General features: G+C 49.9%; 1 protein-coding gene across 1 annotated transcript in view; it reads left to right on the top strand.

Annotated features, from left to right (window-relative positions):
• LOC147081078 (nuclear GTPase SLIP-GC-like) overlaps nucleotides 1-26,253 on the top strand; it is a 49,902-nt gene that overhangs the window by 15,393 nt on the left and 8,256 nt on the right. The window contains exons 3-5 of the mRNA XM_085980959.1: nucleotides 357-579; nucleotides 1,737-1,955; nucleotides 8,877-9,071. Of these exons, the coding sequence (XP_085837085.1) occupies nucleotides 357-579; nucleotides 1,737-1,955; nucleotides 8,877-9,071 (637 nt within the window). The remainder of the gene's footprint in view (nucleotides 1-356; nucleotides 580-1,736; nucleotides 1,956-8,876; nucleotides 9,072-26,253) is intronic.

The following is a 26,253-nucleotide window of genomic DNA, read 5'->3' on the forward strand; positions in this document are numbered from 1 at the left end:
AGCTCAAAAATGTGGAATTGCTCACTTGTCTCCGACGTCCCTTCCTCCTAAAGTCTTCCTTAAACCCAATCTCAGTGACCACTAACCAGGACTTCCTGATTAGGTGGACTTCTCATTCTCACTCCCTTTCCGCTTTCTAGTGTCTGTTGGTCTTGGTTTCTCAACTAAAAATATGTTTTAGCAGCCCTACCAGACAGAATGTCTGCACAAACATGAGTGCCTTATTCAGAGCACAGTTGGGATGTATCAAGTATGTCTGGGTTTTGTAAATACTTGCTTTGTATAGATGCCAGCAAATCCATCAACCACTGCTCCTTTGTGATTTCTGTATAATGCTAAAGGTGATTTTGTCCTAGAAAAAAGATCCTGCAATTAAAGGACAAATGTCTACTGGAGAACATTTCCATCGGGGTGTTTGGACAGACGGGTGCTGGGAAAAGTTCGCTTGTCAACGCAGTTTTAGAGGAGAAGGGTTTGCTGCCCATGTCATCGTCAGGAGCCTGCACATCAGCTGTGATAAAAGTGCAATCTGACGGAGGGCGCAAGTTTAAAGCAGAGCTTGAATTCCTCACAGAGAAGGTACCGACCGTCAGAGGCTGCACAGGGCCTCCTCCTTCTGCTCTCTGTTCAGCTTCTGTTCCTTTTCAGACGCAACTGTAATAGTCTCCGGTCACCGTCAAGTGATTCCCCACCCCCTCACCATCCACTGGGGTGGGGTGGGGGGGGGGGCAGGGGAGAGGTCGCGGGTGGCGTAGAGGTCGTAGATCGGGGTCGAGGGTGGGGGGAGAGTGTGGGTTGTGGGTCGGTGGTGGGGGTAAGATCGCGGGTCCGGTTTTGGTGGGTGGGCGGGGTGGGGGGGGGGGGGGAAGAGTTGATATGCTGGGCAGTCGGCAGATTGCGGAGAAGGAGGGAGGCCCATCTCAGCCGGTTAGCTTGGGGTGCCGGGGGAAGCACTCCTGCTCCTCTTGGTGTACAAGCAGTGTTGGAAAGGCACTTACCTGCTGGATCCGGCACTTCTCGCCTCGCTCCAGCTGCTAGGTTTCCCGAGCCCTGGGAAACCCAGCCCACTGCCGTTAAATGTAAAACTGGTAAAGCTGAAGGCACGCAGCCTCATTAACACATTTAAATGACTGACATGCCTCTGGGTAGCAGGTTAGTCCCCCACCCCCAAACCAACTCTGTTAAAACAGTGCGTTGGAGGTGGTTTGGGGTTGGGCTTTTGATTTTTGAAATTTTAGCCCCCTGTCCCTCTCCTCCCTGTCCTGGGGGTTAAAATTCCCACCAATGTTCAAGTTAGCAAGGCATGAAAAGAGGGGCGAGTCTCCAGTTGGGGGTGATAATGTGAATCCAGATAAAAACGTGTCAGCTGGTCTTAGAGAATGTTGTAGTCAACCTTAGTACAGACACCATCAGCCTTTTTTGCAGTCTTTAGTTAAATCTTAGAATTAAGAGAATTTAATATAAATGAAACCAGCTCTTGATCTTGATCTGTAACAATCGAGTGATTTAGATAGGGTGGGCTTGGACAGAATTTGGTTCGATATTCCTGTTTGATATTTGGATATTCTGAGTGGCCTGTGAAGGTGCAGGGAGTTTGGGTGTTGATTACCGCGTTTGTGGGCCTGCTGCGAAGGGCATTGATTTTGATGTGATGTAATTGAGAACTTTTTGTACATGAAGATTAAGTAAAAGTCAGCACAGAAATCTGCCTGAGATAGAAATGACTCTTATTACAGGAGTGGAATGAAGAACTGAGAGTTCTGGTTGATCTGTGTGAGGAGGAGGAGGAGAACAGTGACGATGATGAAGGTGGAGACACAAAGGACGCTGAAATGGCGAGGAATAAACTGCAAATTATTTATGGAGATTGCAAACCAAGTTACGAGGAGCTGGTAAAAAGGAAGACTTATCAGGATATCCCCAAAAACGGCAAGAAAGTTTTATCTGAGGACAGTGTGAGTACTTAACTTTAAAAAAAAAAATTGGTTTTGCGCTCCAGGAAGGAAGTGGAGCACTGAATCAACACTCCACTTCCTGGAGCACAACAGGCAGCAGGCGGGGCAGTAGGTGAGCAGCACTACACACTGGGCCGTACAGCGCTGCCGCATTGGAAAGCTCCTTCCCTCCCTTAAAGCGAAGGGCCATCGCTGCAGGCTCTGCAAGGGCAAAATTTACCTGGTCCCTGACGGCAGCTGCGATCCGGCCCGATGCACTGCAGCAGAGTGCCGGGCTGACCGATCGCTGGAGAAGAAAAATGAAAAAAAAACCTGAAACAGAATTTCACAATTTTTTCCACTTACCTCGGCCACCTTGCCTTTAAGTATTGCCCCCAAAGCGCCCGGCCCCCTGATGAATGCCTCCTGCAGCTGCCGATGTTTTCGCCGGCGATGCTGCGGGGGACGGAACCGAAGTTTGGGTCCAGGGCGATGCGCACAGTGATGATGTCACAATCTTCGGGCGAAGGAGATTGGGGCGCAACGCCATGCTGCCACTGCAAACATCCCGCCGAATATAGCGGGAGTCGATATTCTCGCCGTGCCCGGTCGGTAAGTGATTAGCACCCCGTTATCGCCCCCCGGAGGCGATAACTGGAGGCGCAAAGGTACCCAATTTCTCCCCCAGAGTATTTACTAAATGGCAAGAAGCTAGGAGCTGTGGCGGAGCCGAGAGATTTAGGGCTTCAAGTACAGAAATCACTGAAAGTTAGTGGACAGAGACATAATATAATTAAAAAGGCTAATGGAATGTTGGCCTTAATCTCAAGGGGACTGGAATATAAAGGGGTGTAAGTCATGTTACAGGTGTATAAAGCTCTGGTTAGTCCCCGTTTAGAGTACTATGTTCAGTTCTGGATACCGCACCGCAGGAAGGCCTTGGAGGGGGTGCAGCACAGATTCAGTAGAATGATACCGAGGCTAAAAGGGTTAACTTATGAGGACAGGTTGCATAGACTAGGCTTGTATTTCCTTGAACGGATATGGTGGACAACTGGTTTAGCCATTCACCACCAGATCTGGCTGGACCACATAAAGCACTATTGGGCCCTGCTCTCGTCTGCCAAAATTGCTCACTATTCCAGAATCATTCTGGAATGAAAAGATAAATCCCGGCTTCTAATCGCTACTGCTAACCGTCTTCTTAAACCCCTCTCCCCTGTCTCCTCCACCCTCACCTCCGATAACAACTGTGAGGAGCTCATGGGCTTCTTTGTCTCTAAGATTGAAACCATCCATTCAGCTGCCTCTGCCACTTCCCTTCCTTCCCCTAGCCCACCGGGCCAAACTTCCTCTAAGGTTCCCCCCTGCCCTAGCCCTGAACTCACTCCTTTCTCCAGTTTCTCTCTGATCTCCCCTCATGACCTCTCTGCGCTCATCTTGTCCATGAGACCCACCTCCTGCTCCCTCGACCCTATTCCCACCAAACTGCTGACCACTCAACTTTCTTTTCTGGCTCCCATGTTAGCTGATATTGTTAACAGTTCTCTCTCATCAGGTACAGTCCCCCTCTCCCTTAAATCTGCTATCATCAACCCTCTCCTCAAAAAAACAACTCTTGATCGCTCCGTTCTTTCAATCTACCCCCCCATGTCCAACCTCCCTTTCCTCTCCAAAGTCCTTGAACGTGTTGTCGCCTCCAAATCCATGCTCATCTTTCCCGCAATTCCATGTTTGAATCCCTCCAATCAGGTTTCCGTCCTTGCCACAGTACCGAAACGGCTCTCATCAAAGTCACAAATTACATCCTTTGTGACTGTGACAAAGGTAAACTATCTCTCCTCATCCTTCTCAACCTGTCTGCAGCCTTTGGCACGGTTGACCACTCCACCCTTCTCCAACGCCTCTCCACCGTCGTCCAGCTGGGTGGGACTGCACTCACCTGGTTCTTATCTATCTAATCGTAACCAGAGAATCACCTGCAACGGCTTCTCTTCCCGCTCCTGTATCGTTACCTCTGGTGTCCCCCAATGATCTATCCTTGGCCCCCTCCTATTTCTCATCTACATGTTGCCCCTTGGCGACATCATCCAAAAACACAGTGAATTTCCACATGTACGCTGACGACACCCAGCTCTACCGCACTACCTGTTCTCTTGACCCCTTCACGGTCTCTAAGCAAAAATTTTCTTCAATAAAATATTGGGAAGACTGAAGCCATTGTTTTCGGTCCCTGCCACAAACTCCGTTCCCTAGCTACTGACTATATCCCTCTCCCTAACATCTGTCTGAAGCTGAACCACACTGTTCGCAACCTTGGTGTCACATTCTTCTCTGAAGTGAGCTTCCAACCACATATCTGCAGCATAACAAAGACCGCCTACTTCCACCTCCGTAACATTGCCCGTCTCCAGCTCATCCATGCCTTTGTTACCTCTAGACTTGACTATTCCAACGCACTCCTGGCTGGCCTCCCACATTCCACCCTACGTAAACTTGAGGTCATCCAAAACTTGGCTGCCCGTGTCCTAACTCACAGTAAGTCCCGTTTGCCCATCACCCTTGTGCTCGCTGACCTACATTGGCTCCCGATTAAGCAGTGCCTCGATTTCAAAATTCTCATCCTTGTTCTCAAATCCCTCCAAGACCTCGCCCCTTCCTATCTCTGTAATCTCCTTCAGCCCCACAACCCCCCGAGATATCCGAGCTCCTCTAATTCTGCCCTCTTGAGCATCCCTGATTATAATCGTTCAACCATTGGCGGCCGTGCCTTCTGTTGCCTAGGCCCTAAGCTCTGGAATTCCCTGCCTAAACCCGTCCGCCTCGCTACCTCTCTTTCCTCCTTTAAGATGCTCCTTAAAACTACCTCTTTGACCAAGCTTTTGGTCACCTGCTCTAATTTATCCTTATGTGGCTCGCTGTCAAATTTTTTGGTCTTAAAATACTCCTGTGCAGCGCCTTGTGACGTGTTACTGTTAAAGGTGCTATATAAATACAAGTTGTTGAATATAGAAGATTAAGGGGTGATCTAATTGAGGCATTTAAGACGATTTAAGCTTTTGATAGGGTACATTCAGAGAAAACATTCCCTCGGGTGGGGGAGTTCGAGGTATAGCCATAAAATTAGAACCAGGCCATTCTGGGGTGATGTCAGGAAGCACGTCTTCACACACAGGGCAGTGGAAATCTGGAGCTCTCTCCCCCAAAATACTGTTGAGGCTGGGGGTCAATTGAAAATTTCAAAACTGAGATTGATCGAGTTTGTAGGTAAGGGTATTCAGGGATACGGATCCAAGGCAGGTAAATGGAGTTGAGATACAGATCAGCTGTGATCTAATGGAATGACGGAATAGGCTCGAGGAGCAGAATGGCCTCCTCCTGTTCCTATGTTCATTTACTGTCTTTCAGTCTGTGTCTATTCGTCTTTTTCCCGTGCCTGGTCTGTTTCATTGTGCGTCTCTCTGTCTTTCTCTCTTTCTCTTTCTGACTCACCCTACCCTGCTCTCTCTTTATGTCTCTCTCTGCCTCTCATTTCTCTCTTTCTATCTATCTCTGTCTGTCCCTATTTCTCTATTTCTGTCAGTCTCTCTGCCTCTTGTTTCTCCATCCCTGTCTCTATCTGTCTGTCTCTCGTTCTCACTATCTGTCTCTCTGCCACTGTGCTTTTTAGTCTCCAAGTGAAAAATGGAAAATGTTTGAAGAGAGGAGAAAGAGAGAGGACAAACTGAAGAGGATTTTAATCCGATTTTCACACTGCACTGAAGGATGTGAAGGGACAGGAGTCAAATTTCCCCCTCCCACTGCCAGAGCAGAGCTCCCTTCTCCCACTCGGGAACGGGGAGAGAGGCCGGGATCGGGAAGGGGGAGAGAGATGGAGATCTGGGGGGACAGAGGCCACAATCAGGGGGGTTGAGTGAGTGGGCAGAGGATGGGGATCGAGGGCGGAGGGGGATCGAGGGCGGAGGGGGATCGAGGGCGGAGGGGGATCGAGGGCGGAGGGGGATCGAGGGCGGAGGGGGATCGAGGGCGGAGGGGGATCGAGGGCGGAGGGGGATCGAGGGCGGAGGGGGATCGAGGGCGGAGGGGGATCGAGGGCGGAGGGGGATCGAGGGCGGAGGGGGATCGAGGGCGGAGGGGGATCGAGGGCGGAGGGGGATCGAGGGCGGAGGGGGATCGAGGGCGGAGGGGGATGGGGATCGAGGGCGGAGGGGGGTGGGGATCGAGGGCGGAGGGGGGTGGGGATCGAGGGCGGAGGGGGGTGGGGATCGAGGGCGGAGGGGGATCGAGGGTGGAGGGGGTGGGGATCGAGGGTGGAGGGGGGTGGGGATCGAGGGTGGAGGGGGATCGAGGGTGGAGGGGGGGTGGGGATCGAGGGTGGAGGGGGGTGGGGATCGAGGGTGGAGGGGGGTGGGGATCGAGGGTGGAGGGGGGTGGGGATCGAGGGTGGAGGGGGTGGGGATCGAGGGTGGAGGGGGGTGGGGATCGAGGGTGGAGGGGGGATGGGGATCGAGGGTGGAGGGGGGTGGAGGGGGATGGGGATCGAGGGTGGAGGGGGGTGGGGATCGAGGGTGGAGGGGGGTGGGGATCGAGGGTGGAGGGGGATGGGGATCGAGGGTGGAGGGGGATGGGGATCGAGGGTGGAGGGGGGTGGGGGTGGAGGGGGATGGGGATCGAGGGTGGAGGGGGGTGGGGATCGAGGGTGGAGGGGGTGGGGATCGAGGGTGGAGGGGGGATGGGGATCGAGGGTGGAGGGGGGATGGGGATCGAGGGTGGAGGGGGGATGGGGATCGAGGGTGGAGGGGGGATGGGGATCGAGGGTGGAGGGGGGTGGGGATCGAGGGTGGAGGGGGGTGGGGATCGAGGGTGGAGGGGGGTGGGGATCGAGGGTGGAGGGGGGATGGGGATCGAGGGTGGAGGGGGGATGGGGATCGAGGGTGGAGGGGGGTGGGGATCGAGGGTGGAGGGGGGATGGGGATCGAGGGTGGAGGGGGGATGGGGATCGAGGGTGGAGGGGGATGGGGATCAGGGCTGGGGTGGGGGGCGGGGGAGAATGTTCCCGCCTCCCTTTCACTGCTGGATTTCTTGAACCCTGGGTAACCGTGCAACAGCTGTGAATTTTAATCAGGCTCCCAATTGCACTGTGGGAACCCAACTTAAATATGTTAATGAAGTGCCCGCCTCTCCTAGGCGGGAACTGGACGTCCGATATTCATCGCCGTAAAAACAGTGGGAGGCGTGTTTGGATCATGTTCCCCGTATTTAACGCTTTAATCTTCCTCGCACCCTCTCCTGCCTGTCGTGGGGGGTTAATATCAAGGACACTGTCTCAGGTTGGTGATGTTTCATCAGAAACGGAAGATGTCAGATATTATTTAATGTCGCTGGTCATTGTAGACTACAATGAGCATAGCTGGCTCATCACCACATCAGACCCTCTACTGTCTCAGTGCCTGGAGCCTGGGCCTTTTCAAACCTGTGCAAATTTATTTTGTTTAAAAGCACAACCCTTCAATATAACTCAATCCCAAATCCTTTCCGTGAAGAAAGAAAAGATCAAAAATCTCAAAATTTGACAAAGTCCTTAAAACTCTTTTTATTTTCACATTTGAAATATCTCTCGCCCTTCAGGGAGTTATTTTTGGTTTCAATGGTAAAATTACAGCAGGGACCAAAATGCTCAAAAATATACAAAATAAAGTACTACAATTTTTTAGGAAGCCGTAACCTCGGCCCTTGTTAGAAGTTAAATCTCACACCTCCAGTACTCATAGCCCCTTCACCAAGTTCCAACTCCACCCCTGCTCTAAAGTTGACTTTTCAGTACTTTAGGTTTCTTCCCCTACAACAAAAGTGATAAACCTTTGGGTATGCCTGCAACATACTTGCCCGCAGTCCATGTCCTACTGCACTTTCAGGGTAACTCCTTGTCTTCATGTGTCATCAGCTTTATATTCATATCATAATTGTTTTTGAGCTGTCAGCTTTTGTTAGTTAGGAGGATTACTGCCCCATTCTCTGACCCCCAAGTGTGTGCAGAGTACCAGTGGGGAGGAACTAGCTAAAACGACACAGCTTAACAGCACAGAATGCTGGTACACCTCTCCAATCAGTAGGGCACTGGCTGGCAGGGACATCTGCAGCCAAGTGGGAAGTATCCCAGTCCCAGCTCCATTCTCTTAGGTCCCATCAATGAGTCAGGCTGGTTGGTCAGTCATCAGTAGTGCTCTGCCTGGCTCAGATATTGGATCAACTCACTTCTAGTCTTCCACTGCCAGACATTGCCAATTACATCCAAAGAAACCCCACTTACACCTCCTCTCCCCTAGGAGGATAGTCAGTATTTGGTCATTTCACAGCTGGCAGACATGGATTTGAGACTTCACTGGGCTCTCTGTGAAACGCGAGTGCAGCGTCCCCATTCAGCCGACCATAGTGTGGACATACACCATATCCCAGGGAATGGTATCCCAGTGCAAGGTGCAGCGTTTCAGCAGCAACTGCTTGCCTTTCTGCAAACTTATCAAAAGAAGATGGAACCCTGGATATATGAGAGTGTTCACCTGTACAGCCTTCAGTGAACGCCTTCCTGCACCCATCCTCTCAAACCTCAGAACTGCCTTGTCTGTTTCTCTTGCTGTCCTTTGTTGGGAAAGGTTCAAAATGATTATACCGCCTTAAGTAATCCATGCAACACATCCAGGACACTGGCTGGTTGCAGTAGATGTAAAGGATACTTGTGTACCAGTACAGGAGGCTCCCTAGTCCCCACCTCTCTTTATTCCTAGAATGTTCACATAATTCCCACCTATCATTAAAATATATCTACTTGCTGAATAGTCAATCAAGAGCCTGGCATTTGGTCGATGCTGGAGGGCTGTATAATTTTCCTGTAATTGAGAAATGTCATTTCAGTGTCTGATTGTTTGTATGGTTCTTTGTTAGGCACGAGCACTGTCAGAGAAATTAGACCCTTACATTCGGGGCAAGGCCCTTCCAACAAACAAAGTTTATTGGCCTTTGATCAAATCAGTCTCAGTTTACATCCCCAAGTCTCAAATACTTCCAGAAGGGGTAGTACTTATCGACTTTCCAGGATCAGGAGACTCCAACAAAGCAAGAGATGAAATGTGGAACGAGGTAAGATGGTTTTACATTTAGGACTAAATACTGGAGAGCGCTAAAAACCTGCCGGAGCCACCACGGGCCGGAGTTAACAGCCGCCGAAATTAATGGCACTGGCAGGACCGGTAAATTGGTGCTGGTTGTTAATTAACATTAGCCTAGCGCTAAACTCACTCTGCAAGGCCAGTTCTCCTGGCAGTAGTCCCAGCAGAAGGCCCAGTGTAGCATGACCGTGGCATCATTGCAGCAAGAACAGCCTTCTCTTAAAGCAAGGCTGTCAATTTAGAAAGTTTCTATGTTTCTATGTTTCCCTTAAAGGGGAACTGCCTTCTAAAATGAAAAAAATAAAAATCATTTAAAAATTGGCAGTTTTTAGCCCTTCGAACTCAACTGCCTTCTGAAAAAAAATAACATTAAAAATAATTCCAAAATGGGAGTTTTCAGCTCTTAAAGCGGAATTGTCTTCTGCACCTGAAAAAAAATGGGAAAAGTGCTTCAGCACTAACAAAAATGGCTCAGCAAGCCGGGGAAGGGGCATCCAGGGTCTCGCACGCAACACTCCAGCTTTGTGCAGGGGGTCAACACGCACAGGATTACATCGGATATACGGCACAGAAACAGACCATTCGGCCCAACCAGTCCATGCCGGCATTTATGCTCCACTCGAGCCTCCTCCCGTCTTTTCCCATCTAACTCTATCAGCGTAACCCTCTACTCTCTTCTCCCTCATATGCTTAGCTAGCCTCCCCTTAAATGTATCTATACGGTTTCCCTCAACTACTCCCTGTGGTAGCGAGTTCCACATTCTCACCACCCTCTGGGTAAAGAAGTTTCTTCTGAATTTCCTATTTGATTTCTTAGTAGCTATCTTATATTGATGGCCTCTAGTTATGCTCTTCCCCACAGGTGGAAACATTCTCTCTGTATCCACTCTATCAAAATGTTTCATAATTCTAAAGCTATTAGGTCACCCCTCAGCCTTCTCTTTTCAAGAGAAAAGAGACCCAGCCTGTTCATCCTTTCCTGAAAGGTATACCCTCGCATTTCTGGTATCATCCTTGTAAATCTCCACTGCACCCTCTCCAGTGCCTCCACATCCTTTTTATAATATGGCGACCAGAACTTTTGAATTCTATATCTCATGAAATAAACCCTAGTGCTTGGTTTGCTTTTTTTATGGCCTTGCTAACCTGTGTCGCAACTTTTAGTAATTTATGTATTTGTACTCCGAGATCCCCTTGCTCCTCTACCCCAACCAGATTCGCACCCACCAAGTAATAAATGACCTCCCGATTCTTCCTACCAAAATGTAATACCTTGTGGGAGACTACAGTCTCCCGCGCAAAGAAATAGGCAACACAGCGAGCTACAAGAAATAGGTCTTTACTCCAACTCTCACAATACAGTACTGAATTCGTAAAGCCCGCGAGCCTGTGATGACTCACGGATTGGTCACCTGCTGGAACCTGATTGGTTTTCCTTCTCTCAGCAGCAGGCAAGTCTGAACATGCCTTATTCCTCTCAGCTTGCAACCGTCTTGCGGGGGGAGGGGAATACAGCAGTTAAAAGGGGATTATACAGGTTTATCTACATACACACAGTGTTTCCCCAAACCTCACATTTATCCGTGTTGAAATTCATTTGCGAATTATATGCCCATTCTGCAAGTTTGTTCATGTCCTCCTGTAATATGTTGCCATCCTCCGCAGTATTGACTATGCCCCCCAATTTGGTGTCATCTGCAAATCTAGAAATTGAGTTTTTGATTCCAAAGTCTAAATCGCTAATAAAAATTGTGAACAGCAGTGGTCCCAGCACTGATCCTTGTGGAACAGCACTTCCCGCCTTCTGCCACTCTGAATAGCTACTCTTTACCCCTACTCTCTGCTTTCTGTCCTGAAGCCAGCTAGCTATTCATTCTGCTACTTGTCCCCTGACTCTGCATTCTCTGACCTTTATTCATTAGTCTATTCTGGGGTACTTTATTGAAGGCCTTTTGAAAACCCAGATAAATTACAGCTACTGCATTACCCTTGTCTATTCTCCCTGTTACCTCTTCAAAAAATTCAATGAGGTTGGTTAAGCAAGACTTTCCCTTTTGAAATCCATGTTGACTATTCATTATTATATTTTTGGTTTCTAGGGCCTAGAAATTCGGTTGGTAGCGCCAGCGATTAGCGCCTAAAGAGCCCGAGAATTGGGGCGTTACCCAATTTTCGGGCGGGCGCAGTGAATATAGCGTCACCTCCCATATTGAGTATCCTTTTAGCGCCGGCGCTAACTCTTTTCACTCGCCCGCGGGCGCAGGCAGATCATGACGTCATTTTAGTGTGCAACGCCTTTTTGGCACCCCGGACCGGATATTCGGTGGTGCCCGCAACCTTTTCGCCTGGCATTATTAGTGACAGTTGGATGGAGCGTTCCCAGGCCCTTCTCGGACTCGGGGGGGCGCTATTTAAAGGGGACAGCACTAGCATAAAAGCTGCAGCCATTTGGGCTGGCCATTCTGATCGTTGCTGGAGAGAGTTGCTGACCTTCTGTTGGACAGTAATTTTCTCATTGAGCCTTCGGAGGCACTGGCACTGGCAGCTTGAGGGCCCGGCTCCCGAGCTGGTGATGCAGCATCTGAAAGCAGGGAGGTGGAAGAGTGGCTTTAGCAAAAGGACAGCTTGGTAGCAAGGGATGCCAGATTGCGGCAAGGCTATGACATGGGTCCACAGTGAGAAAGCATGCTGGCGGGGGGAACAAGTGGAAGGAGACAGTTGTAAAAGGTGAGAACCTTACCATCGCTGTCGACAATGGGGTCGGCAGCTGCAGTGGTTACAGGACCACTCAGACGTCCTCCAAGAATCTGGTGGACTCTCTCCTCGAGATCCGTGAGAGTGACCACCGGTGCGAAGCTGGTCTTTGCCAATCCTCGCCAGCTTGGACTGCAGGGGAAAGGAGGGGAAGTTATGTTACATGATGCCCTGAGTGATCATCTCATGCCCCCTATGGTGCAAGAGCCCTTACATGACGCCTTGAGTCAAATGTGCATGTGTGTGCCCAGAAAGGGCCATGGGTGCTTGCTGGCAGATGGCCAATGGGGCACAGCCCACCCTGTAGCCATAAAGTCAGGTGCAAATGAAGGGATGCAGAAGTTTGCAGAAACAACACTCACCCTCACGACCCGAGTGAGGTCGTTGAATTTCTTTCTGCGTTGGACAGGGCTCCTGGTCACCATGCTGCTGGAGTTGACCCTCTGGCATACATCCCTCCAAGCTCGTCGGTAGTCCTTATGATTCGGTCTCGTGCCATTGCTTGGGTAGAGAACATCTCTCCGGCGCTCCACTGCGGCCACCAATTGCTCCAGAGCCTCATTGGTGAAGCGCTCTGCTCTCTGTCTCTCCTTCTCCATCTGGTCCAAGTTTTTAGCACCAGAGAAGGGCCTGCGCCGATTCTGAGGCCTGCAAGGCGCAGAGTGTGGATGCTGAAGCTGACTGACCCACCCCTTTAAGAGCTGGCCGGCGCCTGGAAGTCTCGTGGTCATCAGTAATTGAGAGCACCTGCGCTGCGGCCGTCCGCTCCAATATTGGGTTGCGCCAGAAGTTTAGCGCCTTAGGAGTCCCGTGTAATGCCTGAATTCGCGTCTCAATCCCCTTTAGGGGCGATGCAACCCAATATCGCGCCAGGCGGCGATAAGTTTCGTCTGGCTATAAACTTTGCGCAGCGCCAGTTCTAACGCCTCAAGCGGGGCTATACCCAATTTCTAGGCCTAGATGTTCTACTTTCTCCTTTAGTAGGGATTCCATTATTTTTCCTACCACCGATGTTAAACTGACTGGTCTGTAGTGCCCTGGACATGTTCTATCTATACAGATACTGTGCGACTGTTCACAGTGATACGGATACTGTGTAACTGTTCACAGTGATGCCGATACTCATAGAGAGTCATAGAGTAATACAGCATGGATAGAGGCCCTTCGGCCCATCGTGTCCGCGCCGGCCATCAAGCCCTGTCTAATCTAATCCCATATTCCAGCATTTGGTCCGTAGCCTTGTATGCTATGGCATTTCAAGTGCTCATCCAAATGCTTCTTAAATGTTGTGAGGGTTTCTGCCTCCACAACCCTTTCAGGCAGTGAGTTCCAGACTCCAACCACCCTCTGGGTGAAAAAGTTCTTTCTCAAATCCCCTCTAAACCTCCCGCCCTTTACCTTGAATCTATGCCCCCTAGTTATTGACCCCTCTACTAAGGGAAAAAGCTCCTCAGCATCCATCTTATCTATGCCCCTCATAATTTTGTACACCTCAATCATGTCCCCCCTCAGCCTCCTCTGCTCCAAGGAAAACAAACCCAATCTGCCCAGTCTCTCTTCATAGCTGAAGCGCTCCAGCCCTGGTAACATCCTGGTGAACCTCCTCTGCACCCTCTCTAACGCGATCACATCCTTCCTGTAGTGTGGCGACCAGAACTGCACACAGTATTCCAGCTGTGGCCTAACCAGTGTTTTATACAGCTCCATCATAACCTCCTTGCTCTTATATTCAATGCCTCGGCTAATGAAGGCAAGTATCCCATATGCCTTTTTTACCACCTTATCCACCTGTTCCGCCGCCTTCAGGGATCTGTGTACTTGCACACCCAGATCCCTCTGACCCTCCGTCTTGCCTAGGGTCTTTCCATTCATTGTGTATTCCCTTGCCTTGTTAGTCCCCCCAAAGTGCATCACCTCGCACTTTTCCGGGTTAAATTCCATTTGCCACTGTTCCGCCCATCTGACCAACCCATCTATATCGTCCTGCAGACTGAGGCTACCCTCCTCGCTATTCACCACCCTACCAATTTTTGTATCATCCGCGAACTTACTGATCATACCTTTTACATTCATATCCAAGTCATTAATGTAGACCACAAACAGCAAGGGACCCAGCACCGACCCCTGTGGTACCCCACTGGCCACAGGCTTCCAGTCACAAAAACAACCTTCGACCATCACCCTCTGCCTTCTGCCACTAAGCCAGTTTTGTATCCAATGTGCCAAGGCACCCTGGATTCCATGGGCTCTTACCTTCTTGACCAGTCTCCTGTGCGGGACTTTATCAAAGGCCTTACTGAAATCCATGTATACCACATCCACTGCGTTACCCTCATCCACACACCTAGTCACCCCCTCAAAAAATTCAATCAAATTAGTCAGACATGATCTTCCCTTGACAAAGCCATGTTGACTATCCCTGATTAATCCTTGCCTCTCCAAGTGGAGACAAATTTTGTCCCTCAGAATTTTTTCCAATAATTTTCCTACCACTGATGTTAGGCTCACTGGCCTGTAGTTCCCCGGTTTTTCCCTACTTCCCTTCTTGAATAATGGTACTACATTAGCGGTTCTCCAGTCCTCTGGCACATCCCCTGTGGCCAGAGAGGTCCTGAATATATGTGTTAGAGCCCCCGCAATCTCTTCCTTTGCCTCACACAGCAGCCTGGGATACATTTCATCCGGGCCTGGGGATTTATCCATTTTTTGGCCAGCTAAAACCGCCAATACCTCCTCCCTCTCGATGTTAATATGTTCGAGCATATCGCAGTCCCCCCGCCCTATTTCTATGTCTACATCGTCCTTCTCCATAGTGAAGACAGATGCAAAAAATTCATTTAGAACCCCTCCTACATCTTCCGGCTCCACACACAGATTGCCACTTTTGTCCCTAATGGGCCCTATTTTTTCCCTGGTTATCCTCTTACCCTTAATATACTTATAAAACATCTTCGGATTTTCCTTTATTTTGCTCGCCAGTGTTATTTCATGGCCCCTCCTTGATCTCCTAATTTCTTTTTTAAGTATCCCCCTGCACTTTTTGTACTCCTCTAGGGCTTCCTCCGTCTTTAGCCTTTTGTATCTACCAAAAGCCCTCCTTTTTTTCCTAATCCATTCTCGTATATCCCCTGACATCCAAGGTTCCCTGTGGTTTTTGGAACCACTCTTGACCTTTACGGGAACATGTTGCCATTGTATGATCTCAATCTCCCTTCTGAAAGCCTCCCATTGCTCCGATGCGGATTTTCCTACAAGTAGCTGATCCCAGTCCATTTTGGCCAGATCCTGCCTTATCCTATTAAAATCGGCCTTCCCCCAATTTAGAACCTTTATTTCCGGCCCATCCCTGTCCTTTTCCATGACCACCTTAAATCTTGCCGGCCACATTCCCTAGAATTAGGTCCAGTACCGCCCCCTCTCTTGTAGGACTTTCTACATGCTGGCTCAAAAAGCTCTCCTGGATGCACTTTAAGAATTCTACACCCTCTGAGCCTTTCACACTCTGATTATCCCAGTTAATATTGGGGAAGTTGAAATCCCCCATTATTATTACCCTATTATTTGCACATTTCTCTGAGATTTGCCTACATATCTGTTCCTCTATCTCCCCCTGACTGTTTGGAGGCCTATAGTACACTCCCAGCAAAGTGCTTGCCCCCTTTTTGTTTTTAAGCTCCACCCATATGGCCTCATTAGAGGAACCTGCTAATATATCATCCCTCCTTACTGCAGTAATTGACTCCTTAATTAATATTGCGACACCCCCTCCTCTTATACCTCCCCCTCTGTCTCGCCTGAAGATTCTGTACCCCGGAATATTGAGCTGCCAGTCTTGCCCCTCCCTCAACCATGTCTCCGTGATAGCAACAATATCATACTCCCATGTGTTTATCAACACCTTCAGTTCATCCACCTTATTTGCAAGACTCCTTGCATTAAAATAGATGCCATCCAGCCTTGCCCTTATATATTTGCCCTGTCTACCAAGCTGACTTGTTTTTTTCTCTATAATTGGCAGCACATCACCCCCTATTTCAGCTCCCCTCTGTATCCCATCCCCCTGCCAAGTTAGTTTAAACCCCCCCCAACAGTGCGAGCAAACCTCACCGCAAGGATATTTGTCCCGCTCTGATACGGTGCGACTGTTCACAGTGATACAGATACTGTACGACTGTTCACAGTGATACTGATACTGTGCGACTGTTCACAGTGATACAGATACTGTACGACTGTTCACAGTGATGCCGATACTGTGCGACTGTTCACAGTGATACTGTGCGACTGTTCACAGTGATACAGATACTGTGCGACTGTTCACAGTGACACAGATACTGTGCGACTGTTCACAGTGATGCCGATACTGTGCGACTGTTCACAGTGACACAGATACTGTGCGACTGTTCACAGTGATACAGATACTGTGCGACTGTTCACAGTGATACAGATACTGTGCGACTGTTCACAGTGATACTGTGCGACTGTTCACAGTGATACAGATACTGTGTAACTGTTCACAGTGATGCCGATACTGTGCGACTGTTCACAGTGATACAGATACTGTGCGACTGTTCACAGTGATACAGATACTGTGTGACTGTTCACAGTGATACTGTGCGACTGTTCACAGTGATACTGATACTGTGTAACTGTTCACAGTGATGCCGATACTGTGCGACTGTTCACAGTGATACAGATACTGTGCGACTGTTCACAGTGATACAGATACTGTGCAACTGTTCACAGTGATACTGATACTGTGCGACTGTTCACAGTGATACTGTGCGACTGTTCACAGTGATGCCGATACTGTGCGACTGTTCACAGCGATACGGTGCGACTGTTCGCAGCGATACGGTGCGACTGTTCGCAGCGATACGGTGCGACTGTTCACAGCGATACGGTGCGACTGTTCACAGTGATACAGATACTGTGCGACTGTTCACAGTGATACTGATACTGTGCGAATGTTCACAGTGATACTGTGCGACTGTTCACAGCGATACGGTGCGACTGTTCACAGTGATACAGATACTGTGTAACTGTTCACAGTGATGCCGATACTGTGCGACTGTTCACAGTGATACAGATACTGTGCGACTGTTCACAGTGATACAGATACTGTGCGACTGTTCACAGTGATACTGATACTGTGCGACTGTTCACAGTGATACTGATACTGTGTAACTGTTCACAGTGATGCCGATACTGTGCGACTGTTCGCAGCGATACGGTGCGACTGTTCACAGTGATACTGATACTGTGTAACTGTTCACAGTGATACAGATACTGTGCGACTGTTCACAGCGATACGGTGCGACTGTTCACAGTGATACAGATACTGTGCGACTGTTCACAGTGATACTGATACTGTGTAACTGTTCACAGTGATGCCGATACTGTGCGACTGTTCGCAGCGATACGGTGCGACTGTTCACAGCGATACGGTGCGACTGTTCACAGTGATACAGATACGGTGCGACTGTTCACAGTGATACTGTGCGACTGTTCACAGTGATACAGATACTCATAGAGTCATAGAGTTTTACAGCACAGAAAGAGGCCCTTCGGCCCATCGTGTCTGCGCCGCCCATCCATCCCTGTCCAGTCTAATCCCATTTTCCAGCATTTGGTCCATAGCCTTGTATGCAATGGCATTTCAAGTGCCCATCCAAATGCTTCTTGAATGTTGTGAGGGTTCCTGCCTCTACCACCCTTTCAGGCAGTGAGTTCCAGCTTCCAACCACCCTCTGGGTGAAAAAGTTCCTCCTCAAATCCCCCCTAAATCTCCTGCCCCTTACCCTGAATCTGTGCCCCCTTGTTATTGACCCCCCTACTAAGGGGAAAAGTTCCTCTTTATCTACCCTATCTATGCCCCTCATCATTTTGTACACCTCAATCAGGTCCCCCCTCAGCCTCCTTTGCTCCAAGGAAAACAACCCCAGCCTGTTGAGTCTTTCTTCATAGCTGAGGCGCTCCATCCCAGGTAACATCCTGGTGAATCTTCTCTGCACCCTCTCCAAAGCAATCACATCCTTCCTATAGTGAGGCGACCAGAACTGCACACAGTACTCCAGCTGTGGCCTCACCAGCGTTTTGTACAGCTCCATCATAACCTCCCTGCTCTTATATTCTATGCCTCTGCTAATGAAGGCAAGTATCCCATAAGCCTTTTTAACCACCTTATCTACCTGTTCCGCTGCCTTCAGGGATCTATGTACATGTACACCAAGGTCCCTCTGACCCTCTGTACTTCCTAGGGTCCTACCACTCATTGTGTATTCCCTTGCCTTATTTGTCCGTCCAAAATGCATCACCTCGCACTTTTCCGGGTTAAATTCCATTTGCCACTTTTCCGCCCATCTGACCAACCCGTTAATATCGTCCTGTAGCCTGAGGCTTTCCTCCTCGCAATTTACCACCCCACCAATTTTCGTGTCATCCGCGAACTTACTGATCATACCCTTTACATTCTCATCCAAATCATTAATGTAGATCACAAACAGCAAGGGACCCAGCACCGATCCCTGAGGTACCCCACTGGACACAGGCTTCCAGTCACAAAAGCAACCTTCGACCATCACCCTCTGCCTCCTGCCACTCAGCCAGTTTAGGATCCAACGCGCCAAGGCCCCCTGGATCCCATGGGCTCTTACCTTCTTGACCAGTCTCCTATGCGGGACCTTGTCAAAAGCTTTACTGAAGTCCATGTAAACCACATCCACAGCATTTCCCTCATCCACACACCTAGTCACCCCCTCGAAAAATTCAATCAGATTGGTCAGACATGATTTACCCTTGACAAAGCCATGCTGACTATCCCCGATTAATCCTTGCCTCTCCAAGTGGAGACTAATTTTGTCCCTCAGAATTTTTTCCAATAATTTCCCTACCACAGATGTTAGGCTCACTGGCCTGTAATTCCCTGGTTTATCCCTGCTACCCTTCTTGAATAATGGTACTACGTTAGCTGTTCTCCAGTCCTCTGGTACATCCCCTGTGGCCAGAGAGGTTCTGAAAATTTGTGTCAGAGCCCCTGCAATCTCCTCCTTTGCCTCCCACAGCAGCCTGGGATACATCTCGTCCGGGCCTGGGGATTTATCCACTTTTTGGCCTGCTAAAACCGCTAGTACCTCCTCCCTCTCGATGCTAATATGTTCAAGTATGTCACAGTCCCCTTGCCCGACTTCTATGTCTACATCGTCTTTCTCCATAGTGAACACTGAGGCAAAAAATTCATTTAAAACCCCACCTACTTCATCTGGCTCTACACACAGCTTGCCACTTTGGTCCCTAATGGGCCCTACCCTTTCCCTGGTTATCCTCTTGCCCTTAATATACTTATAAAACATCTTAGGATTTTCCTTTATTTTGCTCACCAGTGTTATTTCATGGCCCCTCCTCGCCCTCCTAATTTCCTTTTTAAGTATGCCCCTGCACCTCTTATACTCCTCTAGGGCTTCCACCGTCTTTTGTCTTTTGTAACTGCCAAAAGCCCCCCTTTTTTTCCGAATGCATTTTTGTATATCCTTTGTCATCCAAGGTTCCCTTTGCTTGTTGGTCCCACCCTTGACCTTTACAGGAACATGTTGGTGTTGTACTCTCTCTATTTCCCTTCTGAAAGCCTCCCACTGTTTTGATGTGGATTTTCCTATAAGTAGCTGCTCCCAGTCCACTTTGGCCAGATCCTGTCTTATCTTATTAAAATCGGCCTTCCCCCAATTTAGAACCCTTATTTCCGGGCCGTCTTTGTCTTTTTCCATGACCACCTTAAATCTCACCGAATTGTGGTCACTATCGCCAAAATGCTCTCCTACAGACACTTCCACCACCTGCCCGGCTACATTCCCTAGAATTAGGTCCAGTACCGCCCCCTCTCTTGTAGGACTTTCTACATGTTGGCTCAAAAAGCTTTCCTGGATGCACTTTAAGAATTCTGCTCCCTCCAAGCCTTTCACACTCTGACTATCCCAATTTATATTGGGGAAGTTGAAATCCCCCACTATTACTACCCTATTATTTTCACACTTTTCTGATATCTGCCTGCATATCTGTTCCTCTATCTCCCCCTGACTGTTTGGGGGCCTATAGTACACTCCCAGCAAGGTGCTTGACCCCTTTTTGTTTTTAAGTTCTACCCATATGGCCTCATTAGAGGAACCCGCTAATATATCATCCCTCCTTACAGCAGTAATAGACTCCTTAATTAATATTGCAACACCCCCTCCCCTTTTACACCCCCCTCTGTCTCGCCTGAAGATTCTATACCCCGGAATATTTAGCTGCCAGTCCTGACCCTCCCTCAACCATGTCTCCGTGATAGCAACAATATCGTACTCCCATGTGTTCAACAACAACTTCAGTTCATCCACCTTATTTGCAAGACTCCTTGCATTAAAATAAATGCCTTCCAGCCCTGCCATATTCCCTTTTGCCTTCACACCTTTGCTCTGCCTTCCCTGCTGACTTGTTTCTTCCTCCTTATTTGGCTGTAAATCACCCCCTACTATAGCTCCACTCTGTATCCCATCCCCCTGCCGAATTAGTTTAAACCCCCCCCAGCAGTGCTAGCAAACCTCCCCGCAAGGATATTGGTTCCCCTCTGGTTCAGGTGTAAACCGTCCGACTTGTACAAGTCCCACCTGTCCCAGAAGCAGACCCAGTGATCCAGGAAACTAAAGCCCTCCCTCCTGCACCATCCCTTTAGCCACGTATTCATCTGTTCTATCCTCCTATTCCTATACTCACTAGCACGTGGCACCGGGAGTAATCCAGAGATTACAACCTTCGAGGTCCTGCTCCTTAATCTTGCCCCTAGCTCCCTAAATTCTTGCTGCAGGACCTCATCCCTCTTTTTACCTATGTCGTTGGTACCAATGTGGACCACGACCTCTGGCTGTTCACCCTCCCCCTCCAGAATGCCCTGCAGCCGCTCAGTGACATCCTTGACCCTGGCACCAGGGAGGCAACAAACCATCCTGGATTCACGTCTACGGCCACAGAAACGCCTATCTGTTCCCCTTACTATAGAATCCCCTACGACTATTGCTCTCCCACTCTTTTTCCTCCCCTCCTGGGCAGCAGGAGCACCCCCAGTGCCAGGAAGCTGGCTGCTGCTGCCTTCCCCTGGTGAGTCATTCCCCCCAACAGTATCCAAAACGGTATACCTGTTTGAGAGGGGAATGGTCACAGGGGTTTTCTGCACTACCTGCCTACTTCTATTGCTCCGCCTGGTGGTCACCCATTTCCTTTCTTCCTGTGCAGCCCTTCCCTGCGGTGTGACCAACTCACTAAACGTGCTATCCACGAACTTCTCAGCCTCGTGAATGCTCCACAACCCATCCACCCGCAGCTCCAGCTCCTCAATGCGGTCTGCTAATAGCTGCAGATGGATGCATTTCCTGCACACGTAGTCACCAGGGGCAGTGTCCCTGAATTCCCACATGGAGCAGGAGGAGCACATCACGGGGCTGGGCTCTCCTGGCATGACTTTCCCCTTAATTAATTTAAATTAATTTACTATCACCAATTAAAGATATCTCTAAGGCTCTTGTATAGTCTACCAACAGTACCTGCTACACCAGAAAAGACCCTAGTAACGATAAACTACAGAGTAAAAGTTTAAAAAAGAGAAATACTCACCAACCAATCACTTACCTGCTCCCTGGTGACGTCACACACTGACTATTTTTTACCTCTCTCCCCTGTGCGACTGTTCACAGTGATGCCGATACTGTGCGACTGTTCGCAGCGATATGGTGCGACTGTTCACAGTGATACTGATACTGTGTAACTGTTCACAGTGATGCCGATACGGTGCGACTGTTCGCAGTGATACGGTGCGACTGTTTGCAGTGATACGGTGCGACTGTTCAGTGATACAGTGAATGCCGCCTCCATGGGGTAGGCTTCGCCATAAAAAATGAGCTAGTTGAACGTCTCACAGAGTCTCCTTGTGGAATAAACGAACGCCTCATGACTCTACGGCTCACCCTAGCCCGGAACCAGTGCGCTACGGTCATCAGTGCGTACGCCCCAACACTGGAAGCCACAGATGAGACCAAAGAGGAATTCTACTCCAGCCTCGAACAATCCCTGTCCCGAGTCCCAATGGGCGACAAGCTGATCCTCCTTGCCGACTTCAATGCCAGAGTTGGAAAGGACACAGACCTCTGGGGAGGTGTGATCAGCAGAGAGGGAGTAGGGAAAGCCAACTCCAATGGTACCCGCCTCCTGATGAAATGCTTAGAACATGGCCTTGTCATAACCAACACCTTGTTCCGTCAGAGAGACAAGTACAAGGCTTCATGGCAACACCCTCGCTTCAAGCACTGGCATCTGCTGGACTACGTCATTGTCCGGGCGAGGGACGGCAAGGACGTCCGCATCACCCGCGCCATGACAGGAGCTGATGACTGCTGGACAGACCACCGCCCAATCCGCTCTGTCATCTCCATCAACGTAGCCCCAAAACAGTGGCGGCAACAGAAACAATGCCGCAGGAAAATCAACGCTGGAGCACTCAAAGACCCTGCTAAGAAAGCCCTATTCAGCCCATGCCTCACAACCAACCTGACGACTCCCAGTGATTCAGAGACACAGAGGGGTCGATTTTATCTCAGGTGCGGGGAATTGGCGGGTTCCCCGAATTTAGTGATTCCCACACAATTCTAAATGGATCTATGAGATTGATGCAATTTTAACTCAATTGGCCAATTGATTGGCAGAGCAAAGGTATGGGAAGCCTTGGCAATTGAGTATTTCCAGTCAGAAAGTCGCAGAATATGACGTCATCATTGCTGCTGCTTTTAAGGTCCACAGCAAGCCTTGCTTCCTCTGCAGGTTCCCAAACTTCACCATTAAGATGGCACAGGAGTCTGCAGGAGCAACGGCCAGCAGGAGGGCCAGATCTGCCCCAAAATTTGATGAGGCTTCACTGCAGGCATTACTGGATGGTGCTAGGGCCCACAGGGAGGTCCTGTTCCCTTCTTCAGGGAGGAAGAGGCCTCCCAGTCAGACCAAGGCTGTGTGGCTACAGGTGGCAGGTCAAGTTAACTGCTTGGGGCTCACACGAAGAACGTGGTTGCAGTGCAGGAAAAGATTCCATGACCTTCTTTGCACTGGAAAAGTAAGTACTGTATGATGTTTCCATCACCCTCAACCTGATCCCCATTGCCTTTCCTCACCAGCACTCAGCTTTAACAATCTCTTCCTGCACATCCCACTAGACACTCACATCCATGCACCCTTACCCATTCCCTCTCTCTCTATGCTCGCATTCACAGAACTATGCCACCATGCAGCCCTCACACTCCCTCTCACTCTGATGCTTTGAACACAACTGACAACACACAGGGAGGGCCCTTGGTATTGCAACCTCACTCCATCTTTGTCTCCTTCTAAGTATCTATGCTATGCAATCTCTGCACTCACTCCTTCTTTCTCACTCAACCTCCACTTGTCTCCCTCATTGCAGGAAAAGAGAGCTCACAACAGGAGAGAGCGAGCCAGGACAGGAGGAGGGCCGCCCTCATTAGCCCAGCTCACCCCCTGGGAGGAAGGCGTCCTGGAGATTGCCGGGGCTGACCGAGATGCGGACGTTGGGGAAGGACAGACAGGAGCATCCCCGCAAGCTGGTGACAGAATAGTTTTCCATCTATCTCATTGGTATTGCATGAGTCGCTGATAATGATTCTGAAGTTACATCATATAGACTTATGATCATCTGCAAAATGCAATGTGCATGTAACCTTGGTATCACATATCTAACTTTTTCCTTGACTCCCCCACAGGACCATCGAGAGCCCCCGTCCCCAGTGTGCAGGAGGAAGAGCCTGAGCAGCCAGACTCCTCAGAGGAATCTGCAACCTCTGAGGGCGCAGTGTCAGCAGAAATAAGCGCACCCAGCACCAGCACAGACACTCACACCTCGGTGGGACCTTCGGGACATAGAGTAAAGTTGTCACCTTGTGTATCACAGCTCACAAGTGAGCATCAGCAGATTGTGGAGACAGGGACAGCAGTGGAGAGTCCTCGTCGGAGGGCGCAGGACTCTGCCAGCTCGGCTCAGCTGCATGTCGACCCTCTGCCTTTGGGTCCATCCGTAAGATCAGAGGTGATGGAACTCCATGCACAGATGCAGGAGTCTCTGGCAGGTTTTGTCTCTAGGGTCGCTGCGAGTGTGGAGCGAATGGAGGAGTCCATAGCGAACATGAGCAGAGCCTTTGTGGAGTCATTGGCGCATGAACGCATCAACACGGAAAGGATGGCTACCTACGTGGAAATGATTGCTGCCTCCGTGGTAAGGCTGGCTACGGTAGAGGAGAGGAGGGCAATGGTAGAGGAGAGGAGGGTCACTGGCAAGGTTTGGAAGCTAAGCAGAGCCAGACCTGGTTAGTACCTGGAGGGGTGACCATCAGGGAAGACCAGGTGCAGAAGGTCACAGAAGGAGGCTCGAGGAGGGGCGGTTGGTGAGAAGGTCACGGAAGGAGGAGCGGCTGGTGAGCAGGCCCGGGCGTTGGGCTGAAGATTGTCGGACAGGAGGAATGGTGGAAATGGAATGGCGGCGCGCACCGACGCAGCGGCTTTGCTTCTCCCAGTCATGGGAGCTTGCAAGATCACATTTCGTTGTTCATGTACTTGTGCAATGACAATAAAGTTGAATTATTATTATTATTATTATTAGGAGGTTAGTCGCCAGGGTATGGAAAACATGGTGAGTGTTCAGAATAGAATGACATCTCTTGAGGAGCGATGGGCATCTATTGAATAGAGAAACCAGACCTTCATGGAAGTCCTTCTGAGTAGGACTGCCATTGTAGATACGGGTCCCCATGGCCACCCTGATGTGCAGCAAGCTGCTCTCAAGCCACTTGCAGGCGCTGAGGGGGACCTGACCCATGAGAGGGAGGTTGGTGGCAGACCTCAAGGAAGTGGGGGCTCCTCTCCAAGCGCTCACACTTCCATGCCACTGCAGAGCCCTCGGTCAGAGCCCCGCCGGAGTACACACCCAATGGAGATAGAGGTCTCAACCCCTGCACAGCCGCAGGAGCAGCAGACAGCTGGCAAGCCCTCACAGGCTCACCATCCCAGAGGACACCCGCCAAAGGTGTCGAGACAGGAGCAGCAGGAAAGTGAGCAAGGGGCCTCCACATCTGCTGAAGCCACAGGGGAACCACTACTTAGGAGCATGCGTAAGAGGAAAATAAAGCACAAATAGTCACAAGGGTAGTCACTTGGGTGAAATGCTGTGTATTTTGTAAAAATGCCATCAGTTGTTCGTTTTTCATAAAAATTCTGATGGCAACTTCTGCAGTTGTGGCGTGTGTCATTTCGCGAATGGGGCTGGAGGTCCTCTAATGCCAAGAGGGGAAGGAAAAAACGGCCTCCCATGCTTTTGGTAGGTGCCTCAGTTGAGGAAGCGCTGAGCGAGTGTGGCGAGAAGGGTCTCGCAGGAGGTCACACTGGAGAAGTGTGTGAGGCTCCAACCTTCCACAGGTGTGGTTAGGCCTGGTAAAAGTTGCCCCAGACCTGAGACAACAAAGTCCTGCCACCTGCAAATGATGACTGATCAAATCTCCTCTTTAATGTTGGACTTGTAGCTGATAGTCAGCAAGCCAATAGTGTTCACACCAGGTTTCACAGGCGTGAACCCCACCAGGTGTATTTTACTTGGGAAAAGGGTTAAACAGGCAAGGGCCTGTTAAAATGGGATTATAAAGGCCAATCAGTGCTGTTTAAGGGCCCTAAAGACCAGTCCCATCTGCTGCGTGGTGGAGACGGGAACCGGGGCGGGGGGGTCCCGACCCCCAGGTTTTGCGATTTTAACCCCCCGCACGCCTAAATGCTCGCCTGTTGGCTGCGTTAAAATCAAGCCCAGAGTGTCCACAGCACCTGGTCTGCACTCAAGGCCTCCATAATCAGCACCTGTGAAGAGACGCTTGGTCATTCGACCAGGAAACACCAAGACTGGTTCGATGAGAACGACCAGGAGATCCAGGAGCTAATAAGCCGCAAGCGCAAGGCATTCCTGATCTGGAAACAGCAACAGAACTCGAGAGCAAGAAAGCAGCTCTACAGACGCCTGAAGGTCGAGGTCCAACAAAAAACTTGCGACCTAAAGAACAGATGGTGGGTGGAGAAAGCGCAGGAGATCCAGCAGCTAGCCGACAACCACGACGTGCGTGGATTCTTTAGCGCAGTCAAGACCACCTATGGCCCAAGCACCCAAGGTCCTACCCCACTGCGGGCCAAGAATGGAGAGGTACTCATCAAGGACAGAGTGGCAGTCAGTGCCTGCTGGAAGGAGCACTTTGAAGATCTCCTTAACCGAGACTCTGTCTTCGACGCGAGTGTCCTCAACTCCATCCCGCAGCATGCTACCCGCCACCATCTCAGCACAA

This window comes from Somniosus microcephalus, unplaced genomic scaffold, assembly GCF_052327205.1.
Source record: "Somniosus microcephalus isolate GS21.2 unplaced genomic scaffold, FLI_Smic_1.0 scaffold802, whole genome shotgun sequence".
Taxonomy (NCBI): domain Eukaryota; kingdom Metazoa; phylum Chordata; class Chondrichthyes; order Squaliformes; family Somniosidae; genus Somniosus; species Somniosus microcephalus.